The sequence below is a fragment of the Macadamia integrifolia genome, chromosome 8, assembly GCF_013358625.1.
Source record: "Macadamia integrifolia cultivar HAES 741 chromosome 8, SCU_Mint_v3, whole genome shotgun sequence".
NCBI lineage: Eukaryota > Viridiplantae > Streptophyta > Magnoliopsida > Proteales > Proteaceae > Macadamia > Macadamia integrifolia.
This window is the reverse complement of record NC_056564.1, coordinates 19,444,159-19,456,540: the sequence shown is the minus strand read 5'-3', so window position 1 is coordinate 19,456,540 and position 12,382 is coordinate 19,444,159. Positions and strand designations below refer to the sequence as shown.

Below are 12,382 nucleotides of genomic sequence, written 5' to 3'. Positions count from 1 at the left end.
GGCAAAAAACTTTAATTTGAAATTAAAAATTTATATTGCAGCGTCTTAATAATAGATAGGCATGTGGAAACTTTCGCCGAGTGGAATGGAGGTCAAAGTCAAGTTTCTTATCCCAAAGGTAGAGATGTAAATGGATAATCAAAATTCAAATTCAAATTTGCATTCATATTCATTTGAAAAATAATTATTCGATTTGATTAAATAATCAATTAATGATTTTAAGGGTTCTTGAAGTTTAAACAGGTTATAGAGAATGAAGAAAATAGTTAAAACAATTTAGAAAGATAGATTAAGAGCAAATTATATTCATTGGAATGAAGAATGTCATAACATAAGTCAGAGAGTAAATGGATAATTGAAAATCCGAATTTGATCCACATCCGTATTCATTTAGGGGTATCTAAATCTGGTCAGAAATATCCAGATCCGTTTACATTGATTGATATCTGATCCGTTTACATCCCTACCCAGGGGTGTCTTGTAATCGACCGGGCCAAAATCCAAGGGAGGGCCGAGTAATTTTCTGGAAAGGGCATTATTTGGTTTCGATTTGTAACGTATTTGTATATTTGATTGAACCAAAACTAAACCGAAAAAAAAAAATCGAACCGATAGACATTCAACGGGAAAAGTCCCCTTAACTCCGTGGGTGAAAGTAAACTTTTATCCATATTTGATAACAAAACGTTTATCAGTGATTAGGTTTCCGAACGATCTCTCGTCGTTTAGGGGACCGTTTTGAGATTTGCAGATTCGTTCAGGTTCGTTCTCATCGAAGCTTGATTCGTTTTTTAATCTCTTCGCATAATTTGAACGAGAACGTCTTTTCAATGTTCTTCAACTATTTAAATTGAAGAAGCGTATGAAATCAGTGATGATATTAGCTCTTCTTTATATATATATGTATATTTTTTATTTGATGGGCATCTTTAATTTCCTCCTCCAATTTATGCAACTCCACGATTGTTAATTTTAGGTTTTATTTCGTTGTATCTAGCTTCTTACATTTGGAGGGGAATGGGAGGTTAGATGTTTTGCGGTTTAATCAGCAACTTTATTTTCAATAGAAAGATCTGAAGTTGTAGAGCCTGTTCAGTTGAATGTCTTCTCAAAAGCCTTAGGCGTTCATCTTGCACAGTGCCTGCATTTTTAGGTTTTGGTGGTTATTTCAAACAGTAAAGTAAAGAAAAAATGCAGCAGGACTGAAAGATGTTGTTAAAGTAAGGGAAAAGAAGATCATGTACTGTTTTTCTGCGGGGTTTTCTTTCTTGTATCCAATGTTACAATGTAGATATTGGAATCTGACTGTTGAAGTATGATGATGTTGAGAAGACTGGCAAAGTCTTTACTGACATACTGATTTCTTTTCTCTTTAAACTTGTAAAAGGCGATTTTAGTCGCTTTTCTTTTTCTTCCATTTGGATGCTTATTTTCTGAATAGGTGCTCGTGTATTTCCCAGTTGGGCTGTTCTTTATGTTACTCTCTGTCTAATTCAAAGAAAGCCATTTTTCTCTTTTCTCTTTCTTCTGTTTGAGGGGTTTGGGGTTGTTAGAGAAAGCTAATTAGGTGACTAGTAATTGGAGGTGCAGATGGATCTAAGTTTTGGAAAAGATGCCCACCTTTGAGCTAGAAGTACTGCTCGCAAACAAGAAGTATGGGGAGCTAAAAGTACCTTGAGTCTCAGTATATTATGCTGTCTTTATTTCGCATATGGCAGAACCTGAAACCTGCAAAAATCTGGGAGGGGAGTCCATTGTCTCAAACTCATGCCATACCAACCCCCCAAATAAAAGGAGGAAAAGAAGAAGAAGAAATTATTTAACTGCGTAAATAGGAAAACAATAATAGCAGAACTGATGAGATCTTATGAAGATGGCATTGGAACCCTCAATGAGTGCATAGACTAGAATATAGCTATCTTTACTTTGTCAGCAAACCAAATCAAAATGGCTGACTTTTAAGGTTCTATGATTTTAATTGAAAAGTCTCGAAGCTGCTGGAAAAGGAAATGGATACTTTTGGTTGAAATTATATGGTTTGGGTCAAGGGTTTTTGATGGTGTATTGAGGATGAAGGAGGTGGTCTAAGGTCGGATAGACATAGATGGTTGTTTAAGAAATTTAAAACTGGAATTTTTTATTTTTATGTAATCCTAACTCCGAAATAAGACTCCTCAATGGATGACTAACACCCCATGGTCCCCACATATTGTGTGGTGGTAAAGGCTTCTACATAAATTACATTGATCTAAATGGTTTGAGATATTGGTAGTTGTTTGGTTCACAAGATTTATGTTAATTAAAGATTAATAAATTGGGCGGCTTGATGGCTTGACTGATGTTTCTGAAGATGGCAGCATGCTTTGCTGGATACTGCCATCATGTCGTGCAGGTAGCAATAATCTTTGGTTGGAATGTTTCATGACAGGTTGACAGTTGAATTGAAGGATTGTTGTAGCTTGCGAGGAGTTCTTAAGATAAAAACCATAAGCTCTATTATACATGCAGATGCTGTTAGAAAATTACTTTTAACTTGTTTATCTATTTAGAACTTCACTTGTTACCCCTTTTGGTTTAAAGGCTATGGAAGAACATTAAAAGGAAAGGGTGGATGAGGGAGCATGGAATAATAAAGTATGGAAAACGATGACGGGTTGAAAACTTTGGTCAAGCTGGGGAGAAAAAATGATGTTTACTTCCTGGAGAATTGAGGATATTTGGTCACATTAGAAAAGACTGATCTTTTAATTTTTGAAGCTGATTTTTTCTTTTAGTGGGAAACATCTTACAGTGAGTTCCGATACTCTTATCAGGAGATTCTTGGCAAGTGTTAAGGACTTTGGAACTGAAACCATAGATCACCCATTATGTTTCACCATGAAAGAATAATAGAAGAATTCTTTTTTTTTTTTTTTTCCTTTAAAGGTGTCCCCTACTGGGAATCCAGCAGCTGTTATTGGGATAGAAGATTAATCTCCCTCTTTCTTTATAGTCATTTTGGTTCCAATTCCTCACTTTAACCCTTGAAGTGACTAAAACCCTAGCAATGACTATGTCTGTAACAATGCAGCAAAAATTAGGTAAGGAATTGGAATCAAAATGAAAATTTCAACTGATTTAGAGTAGGGCTGCATAATGAGGGAAAGGGAGAGAGAGGAGAGAGAAGGGAGAGAAGGGAATCACAGAATCGAAGGGAGAGGAGAGGGAGAGAAGGGATTAACTTACCTTCGGGAGGAGTTGCAGGTCCTCAGGTGATTCCGCGATTGAATGCTCAGCAATGGTGAGCAGGGGGGGGCAGTGCAATTAGGAATTGCATGTAAGTGTAGATTCGTCAATTTAATGTTAAGATCGATATGACGTCATCAGTTGACAGTAACGACCTAACGGGGTGGGGCTTACTGTGGCTACTTTTGAGAATTAGGGGAAGGGAGAGTAATTGTTGAAAATACAGGGGAGGTGTGTTATTACTATTACTATTACTACTTGACACATGTTAATGTATTTTTGGGAGTACCTGCTGGTCTCCTTCCATATATTTGCTAATGGATTTTGGTATCTTCAATGCAGCAGCGAACGTCTTGGTTGAGATTCCATATAATCTGTGGCCTGATATCTTGTATCCAAAACAAAGATGAGGAAATCTGGGGAAGAATCACCCGAGGATATATGTAATGAACCAGAGGAACTATCTGAGGAGCCTTCATACGAATCTGTTTCTCAGCAGTGTTCTGAGAATGAAAATGAAGAAAATGAACCAAGTGAGGAACTTGAAGAGGAACCAGATGAGGACCAATCAGAGGAATCTCTATCTCAACCAGTTTCAGAAACTGAGACTGATGATAATAAATGCCACTCAGAATCTGTGTCAAACAGTTTGAAGGAAAAGAAGAGGCCATTGGAAGTAATAGGTGACTCAGGTTCATTGCAAGTTCATCCTACACAAAATAAGTGCAAGCAAGAGGAGTGCTTAGAACCAGAACCAGATAATGGATCTGCTCTTAAAGACCTCCCCAATAAATCTGGAAGCTCTAAAGAATTTGTTAATGCTGAACATTCTTCTGAACAACAGAGTTGTACGGGAAGTTCAGGAAAACGAAGGCGTAGTAGATGGGATCCGCAGCCTAAAGTTGAAAGGGAAGAAGGTGAAGGTGATATGACAAGTAAAAGTAGGAAAACCAGGTGGGCTGATGAAGATTCCCAGTTAAAATTGTCGGGACCAATTCAGCTGCCTGCTTTCATGAAAGACATTGTTACTGGAGCTGATTCTGATCCTGAAATTCAGAAGTTGAAAATGAAGCTTATTAATATAAACAAGAAGCTGCAAGGATCAGAGATTCACGATAAATTTGGAAACAAGAAGAAATCAAGGGATATCAGGTACCGGAAACTTCTTCAGGATCGGCATACTATCATTTCAAAGTTGATTCAGAAGAGCTCTGTTTCCAAACCTCCCCCTGATTTCAAGCCCACTAACCTCTGCAAGAAAATTTACATACCTGTGAGGGAATTTCCTGGGTATAATTTCGTTGGTCTTATAATTGGTCCCCGTGGGAACACTCAGAAGAGAATGGAGAAGGAAACTGGAGCTAGAATTGTATTAAGAGGTAAAGGCTCTGTCAAAGAAAAGCGGGCACATCAGAAGCCTGATCCCTCAGATAATGATGATTTGCATGTGTTGGTAGAGGCAGACAATCAGAGATCACTTGATGAAGCTGTGAGAATGGTTGAGAGTCTACTAAATCCAGTGGATGAAAGAACAAACAAGCACAAACATGCCCAGTTACAGGAGCTTGCTGTGCTGAATGGCACTCTTGGAGATGAGAGCTTGTGTAGAGAATGTGGTGGGCAGGGACACAAGCAATATGCTTGCCCTAGTCGAAAGTCAACTTTTGATGATTTATGTGATACATGTGGAGGTAGCGGCCATCCAACTGCTAGCTGCCCCTTGACAGCATCTACTCCTGTTAGCAGCATTGAAAATCAACTTCGTGGTGTTGCTTATACTAGAAGTGGAAGTCTCTCTTTTGTTACCTCACCAGTCCCACGAAGCATGCCTTGGGGATGTGGCAACAATGGGTTGTTTACTTCACCATCCTATGGTCATTTTTCTCACCCTGATGTCAGCGTAACTCCAAATACAAAAGGCAAATGTAGTAAAGAAGTTGATGATGGGAATCTATATGTGGGCCATCTTCCTCAAACTTTGAATGACAATCAATTAAGAGAGTTATTTTCTTCTTTCGGCAAGTTAGCTGAGGTGAAAGTGATCAAGGACAGAAGCACTGGAGTCAGTAAGGGCTATGGCTTTGTTAGGTATGATGACCCTAAAGATGCATCAGCTGCTGTGGCACACATGCAGGGTCAAAAGATCGATGGGAAATCATTGGTAGTAAGAGTTGCGAAGGGCTCTGCAAATGTGGGATCCTCGGGAATTGACCTTCTTCCATATTTCAGAGGACCTTCACCAATGTCTCAAGATAGTGGTGGTCCAACAGCTTGGCCAGGTCCACCTGGCTCAATGCTGCCCGAACTTCAGGATACCTATTTCTAAGAGGTCATGTAGGTTTGTGTCCCTTGGCCAATCCCTTTGTATTCACAGATTCCTTCAGCAATCAATTGCCTTCATTTTATGGATTATCAAACTAGAGTTTGTCACGTCATCCAATTTATCTGCAAAATTCCCTGGCAGTTCCAACTATCCTGGATCATCTGTAAATTGGTTACTATGAGATAAAGCAATGATGAATCAGAAGATCCAAAGATTTCGAAGATTCATAACTTGTGTTTGCTCACCATGAAGTAATTCAGCCGAGCCATGCTTGCTTGTGGAAAATTAGAAGAGTTCTTTACAAGTGGCAATCCAAGTCCAAGGGAGTTACAGTTAACAGGGACACTTTTGATACTTCGGTCAGGCCAGCCAGCACATGCAGTGGCTTGTGGACATCCTTAGAACTGCTGCTGGCAGATCTCCAGATAAAGGCTGCTGAGATGGATCTAGAGAAAAACCTACAATGGTTTCCATCTAATATCAAGTCCAATTATTAACAATGCATAGCTCTTGGAAAGGACAACACTAAACAGTATTATGGAAGGATCTCACTCGTGCTGATTGGTTAGTTCAACAGAGGTTCAATCCTTGTCTGATATCCTCTCTTCTGGATATAATGCCAATGAGTGAAAACACCCATGACATAATAATCTTATTACCCCCCAAATACAACTAAGGTTAGGACTTGTTTAAGTAAAATGGTGCTTCAAACCTGCGCTGGCAAATTAATAGCCATCTGACGTTGGGCCCAAAGGATCAGTTACCATCTTGGTTACTAACAGATTTACCTCCTTTAAAATCTTCAGGTTACAATGAGCAAGTATATTCTTTATGGAATTGGCACGCCAAGAATGCAAGTTGGGGCAAAAAACCCTGAGCCTACTTCAGGCCTTCCCAAAAATTTCCTGGCCTATGCTGGGCTAGGGTTGGAAAATTCTAGACCCCGGTCAAGGGTTGAGGATTGAGGCTGGACCCAACCCGAGCCCTGCCCAAGCCTAATTTAAGTACATGTATGTGCACATATGCATACAGCTTGGCTGAAGATGTCCAGACTGGAGTTGGTTTGAACTTGAGCTTGGACAGGATGTGTGAGTTAGCATATCCCAGACGGCCTTGGATAAAACTGGCCCTTGGCTGAGCATTTTGAGTCCCTTGGTTGGAAACACAGCCCAGTGTGACCGACTTGCCCTCCCTTAAGGCACCAATAGAGAGAAACGAGAACTCTGAAAGTATATGATGATTCCTTTAGCATCAGAAAGGATCCCTCATCCCTGCAGGACCTAGTTATCTATCGAGGAAGGTATCGTTCGCTGGAAAAAGATCCTCTCCAATTAATTGGGCACCCAATTAATGATTCAACGGCTGGAAAGATCTGGAGATATGTGATCATGTATTGGGATGCATGTCCAGGATCTTTCCAGTCCTTAGATCACTAGTTGAGAGCCCAATTAATTAGAAAGGAGCCTAATCTCCCCTTGCTGCTCATGTGCAATTTTGGGTTTTAGAAGGAGTATTGCTGAAAAACACTAAAATAAAAGAGGTATGTAAGATGTTTTATAAGGGAGTTGCTGTAGTAAACCGGGTCTTAAAGAGGTTTGTACGAGCTGAGGGACAATGCCCCCATAACCAAAGTGGGCTTATCAGCAAGTATCTGGTACTTGATTGGGTGGGGAAGCGGTTTGGTTTCATGCAATGACCCCACAGCAGGAAGAGGCAGTTGTCATTTGAAAGGAAATAACCCCACCCCAGAAGGGTGACCTCGCTCATTTGGCAAAATTATAAATGTGTGCTCAAGTGAGCTTTGTTCATGGGCGACTTCGCAGGCCATGTCCACGTGATTTATCCATTCCAAGTGCAATGCTACGTGATTATCCAAGGGGACGGGGTAGTCCCATGTGACTAAGGTGGGGGTGGACTCTACGGAAGAGGGACATGTCAGATAAAATTCCAATATTTTGGGTTAGTGTGGGAGGGTATTTCTGTCTTTCCAGGTCAATTCCAAGGCTTAAATACTAGCACAAGAAGATAGTAGGGTTTTTATTTATTTATTTGGGCGGTGGGGTGGGGATAAGATTGAGTGAGTTTCCAGAAAAAAAATTCCACATTAAATAATTTTATTCTGAAACAGTATATTTTAGCAGTTAATTACTAGATGGACATTATTGAGTTGCAATAGGCTTAGAGGCTTCTGGCTTCCTTGCCAAGGAAGAGAGCTGTGCATTGTTCCGCTGTATCCTCAGGGCTGGTGACTGTAAAATAGGAAGAGAACATTTAAATTAGTGCAATACTAGAGGCCTTTGAAACGGGAACAAAATGAAGAGAAGCTGAATATTATACAGCTGTTTAGTTAAATTTCATTTTTCTTGATTCACCCACTAAAAGACTTACAGAACCATCTATTTATTAGTGTTGATCATTCACTTTTGGTTACTCATTTTAATAGACATTTATGTGCTCTACATTAATCAGTTTATGCTTATACTGATTTATTTTTCCCTTCAACAATTCATTTGGTAACAACATTTACATAAAACTTCTGGTTGATATTTAAATTTCCTCTTTCATGACAAAAATATCTAAGGTGAAATCAGAAGGAAAAAGTCCATTGGTCACTATTTAAAATCCAGAAGTTCAATTTGTGATCATCACGATGCTGATGTTCTAGAGAAAAGGAATAAGTAATAAGCATGACACACTGAGTTGGGTAGGTAGTGTTAATTAGTGTATTGGGATAACTGCTACCTATACTCACCTTTGAAATTATTGTTCCAAAACAAAGGAAACATATTTATATAACATCTGCTATGGATATTGATTCGAACCTTTTCAGAATCGGAAAAGAATTGTACCACTACTATTGTGAAATACAATAAATGGAAGAATATTATAATTAAAATAAAAAGAGCACTAACCTGTGTGACCCACAGTTCTCTCTGATTCATAAATTTCGTAGTCATTTCCACCCTGTTTGAAGCAAAAAACTTGTTTCTTTAACCCAATAATTTACCAGATACAAAATTAATATGACAGTAGGTAGAATGAGGAAAAGAGCCGAAAACAACTACACTTAATGCAAAGGCAGAAATATATTACAGTAACACTCGAACATACATAATTTTTCTTCTTGTTAGAGATAGTGTATACTGAAAAGATTGATCTTGCTAAAAGGAATCACAAAACAACCATAATTGGCATGGCACGGCATGCAGGGCAAAAAAAAAAGTTGTGAAAATGTTACCTTGTAAGTTTTGTCCCCAAAGAAGTGGATTTCATGAAAATCCTCAAGGTATCTCAAACAAAAGGTCTTGTCCCAACCACTGGGGAATACCTGTCACAATTTCTTTGGTTAAACCATATAGATTTTCTACTTTTCTTTGAACATTTCAATAACAATCAGTCCACAGGGCAAGATGAACATTAACTCACATCAAAGCTTATCTGTCCTCCAATTGAAAATGTCAAGTTAAGGTGAGCAAACTTCTCTTGAAGCACAGAGACCATTTTTGGCCGTACGTTGTGAACCTGAATATCATGTTACATTCTTTTAGGATATACACATATGGGAAATATTAATGTTCACCAAGGTAGGTGAACTTCGTAGATTTCACCAGTTGCCATGCGGTAAAATACAATGGACATGGATGTGTCCACGTTATAGAGGATCTTGAACCGAACTCAATGAGAAATTCAGCCCAATATACTATATAATGTGGGTCAAACATAATTCAAAGTAATGAGAAATTACAAGGATGCCTTGGACATCTAATATGTAATAATGGAGGTAAGTGGCATGCTTGTAATTTTCTGTAACTTTGGAGACACTTTTAACCCCACGTAGCATGCTGAAATTTGACCAAGATGGGTGGAGAGCTTCTTATAACATGGATCCACCCAAATTCTGATCAATTGCAAGCCATGTGGCAAGTTGACCAGGCAATGATTTGTTTTCATTCATTTCACAAAATACATACCTTATCATACTTTTCAAACTCAACCCTCTCTTCTTGACTGCAATTTCTTCCAATTGGTGATACGTTAAGCATCCCACTTCGGAATTCAATGAATGTTCCCCTAAAATAGGATTTAAAAATAAAAAAATAATCAACTTTGAGCTTCACTTAACTTGCAAAATGAAAACCTTCTTCAACTTTCACCCACCTTTTTAATGGTATGTCCAAGTCAGCAATATAATGAAGTGTGAAATTAATAAATTCCTGCAAACAAAACAAGGAATAAATACATAATAAATTCCTGCAGAAGTTAACATACCATGCCAAACTGAAGGTTACAAGAGAACACCTCAGTACCTTCAGTTCCTATATCAGATAGGAATCATCCAATAGATCCCATCTTAGAGATCTTTTATGTGAAATTCTGACCTTAAGTGGACGACTATGACATCCTTGTGATATGTTTTTTTCAGGAATGATTAATTAAAACCAAGATTGGCTGGACAGTTAGAATCATTTGATTTTCTCTCTCTCTCTCTCTCTCTCTCTCTTGGAGGGGGTGGGTGGGTTGGGGGGCATTATATCTGTTGCAGGTACAACCTGTTTAATTTTGAGTCTCAACCCTGCATGTTGTACTAACATGCAGTTTCTAGACCACATTTAGGGTTTACCTGACAGGAACTTTCCTCCGAAAACAATTAGGGTTATTGCAGTTAGCAAGAAAAGCGTTTTCACCTTGAGTTTTTCTTCTCCCAAGAATGACTTCAAGCTCTGTGACACAAGAAGAAACTAATTAAGTGGATACCTCTAAGCGAAAAATGAAATGCATTTAACTGTTAACAACAGAATTCATGCATTGCTCAAAACACCAAGCACTTGAGAAATTAAATATTTTTGACTAGATATAAAAAAATAAAAAAATGAAAGTAGAAAGAAAGCTTCTTCACAAAAGGCATACCAAGGTTCATTCTTGCTAAATGTTTATCCAGTTAAATAGTTACTGACAGGCATGGAGGCTAATAAAAACTAGGACCAATCAAAGGGAAGAGTTTGCATGTTCGCACACACACACATCAAAAACCAATATGTATACAACAACAACAAACTCAGCCTTATTCCAACTTAATGGGGTCAGCCACATGGATCCATGCAAAATAAAGAGAACAAAAAGTAAAATAAATGGAAGCAAATGGTTCACTTGTTCCATTCAGAGTCTTACCTTGATATGTAGCATGGCTACAAACTGTACAAGGATACACAGGAGTTCAGAATGAAAAATTGTAGAATCATGGCATGGGAACACAACCATATAAAATATCTTGAATACATAAGAAATTAAATGTCAGCTCAAATCAACCAAGGCTTATCCTGATCACTTGGGGCGTTGGCAGCAGATAATTTAGAAGTATAACTAGAACAAAACTAAAACAACAGTTGGACAATCAAAGTGCTGGAACCTCACTAGGTGTTGCACTTCTCAATATAAATTTTCTAGGTGTCCCAAGTGGTAATATGTTCTGGCCGCATGACTTGGAGCTCATCAACATGTTACACAATGTGTAAGTGCCAAGTGCCAAGTGCCAAGTGCCAAGTGCCAAGTGCCAAGTGCCAAGTGCCAAGTGCCAAGTACCAAGTGCCAAGTGTAGTTCATTGGAAGAATTCTTAATTTGAGGTTTGCCAGCAATACCACCCATAAGCAGGGGTAACTTATAATAGAGGCCCAGGCTTTGAAATATGATTGTGAGAAATGTGGATATTTTCCTTTATAAGTCCTTTGGTTAGTTTCAATTTTCAAACTTCCCATTATGTAGGTTCTTCAGTAACTCTGTTCAATAAATCTACCAGCTAGCTGTAAATCTAGGCTGCGAAATTTCTTGATGTTACTTGGAAACAATACCTGACTGCCAATAAGCTTCCCATCTTTGTGAGCAATAAGACCATTTTCAGAAAATAAATAATCATAGTTGTCAATAACTGCAAATACAAGATAAATCTACTGACTACCCATAAATCTAGGTTGCAAAATTTCTTGATGTTACTTGGAAACTATACCTGACTGCCAATAAGCTTCCCATCTTTGTGAGCAATAAGACCATTTTCAGAAAATACATAATCATAGTCATTAATAACTGCAAATACAAGACACCGATTATGAGTTGGGAGTTGAATCCAGATTAAACCAATTCCAAATTCAGTTTCAGTTGTCTTTAGAAAAGAAAATTACTACAACAACAAACAGTATCATGTACTAATCCATTCCAGGTAGTAACAAAGTTAATTTTCTCTAGATAGGTCGATCAGCAATTTCAAAATTGGGGTCTTTCAAACATTTTGAGGTTTTCAAATGCTGTCTACTGTCCATTCCAACACATTTGAAGATCTAGAGAATATTATAAATTAAATGAATTGGACACTGGAAGTTGAAACAATCATACCATTGCCCAACTTACAGATGAAGTGTAAAATTGGGTTTCATCAGCCATGATTTCAAAAACTAAGAAGAAATTCTAGGACATGCCCAAAATCCATTTTAAATTGATGGCTCTCAGGAACCACTTGTTGGTTTTCTATAAGTTATTCATCCATCAAACTCTTAATGAATAGACACCTATTACTCACTCAAGTTTCCTCCTTGAAGAAAAAGAAGCAAATGTAGTCAGAATAGGTGATCTGAAATAAAATCTCATACAATTGGGCCAAACCTTCAAAAGCCTAGCCTCCAAGCCTTCTTGTGAAATAACATAATTTGGTTCTGATACATAAGCTATTGATCTAACATTTCTCTTGGTCCTGAAAATTTTCAGCCTATTTTGGACCAATCTATATCAAAGCAAATGAAAGAAACCGTTCCCCACACTTCCACCCCACCCCACCCCACCCCCAC

General features: G+C 38.2%; 2 protein-coding genes across 4 annotated transcripts in view; one reads left to right on the top strand and one right to left on the bottom strand.

Annotated features, from left to right (window-relative positions):
* Positions 1–624: 624 nt before the first annotated feature.
* LOC122085399 (splicing factor-like protein 1) lies at positions 625–6,190 on the top strand. Of its 2 annotated transcripts, none has more exons than XM_042653809.1 (2): positions 625–761; positions 3,571–6,190. In XM_042653809.1, the coding sequence occupies exon 2, from the start codon at positions 3,632–3,634 to the stop codon at positions 5,549–5,551; it is 1,920 nt and encodes a 639-aa protein (XP_042509743.1). In that variant the 5' UTR covers positions 625–761; positions 3,571–3,631; the 3' UTR covers positions 5,552–6,190. The 2 variants fall into 2 exon arrangements, with proteins under 2 accessions (XP_042509743.1, XP_042509744.1); XM_042653810.1 differs by having other exon boundaries at positions 656–761; positions 3,568–6,190.
* Positions 6,191–7,561: 1,371 nt separating this feature from the next.
* The window catches only part of LOC122087701 (phosphomannomutase), a 6,716-nt gene continuing 1,895 nt past the window's right edge, over positions 7,562–12,382 (bottom strand). For both annotated transcript variants that reach the window (XM_042656902.1, XM_042656903.1), the window contains exons 6-13: positions 11,551–11,627; positions 10,234–10,269; positions 9,707–9,762; positions 9,520–9,619; positions 8,975–9,070; positions 8,787–8,876; positions 8,461–8,512; positions 7,562–7,797 (exon numbers count right to left, since the gene is read on the bottom strand). In XM_042656902.1, coding sequence (XP_042512836.1) covers positions 7,727–7,797; positions 8,461–8,512; positions 8,787–8,876; positions 8,975–9,070; positions 9,520–9,619; positions 9,707–9,762; positions 10,234–10,269; positions 11,551–11,627 — 578 coding nt within the window. In that variant the 3' untranslated portion in view covers positions 7,562–7,726. The remainder of the gene's footprint in view (positions 7,798–8,460; positions 8,513–8,786; positions 8,877–8,974; positions 9,071–9,519; positions 9,620–9,706; positions 9,763–10,233; positions 10,270–11,550; positions 11,628–12,382) is intronic.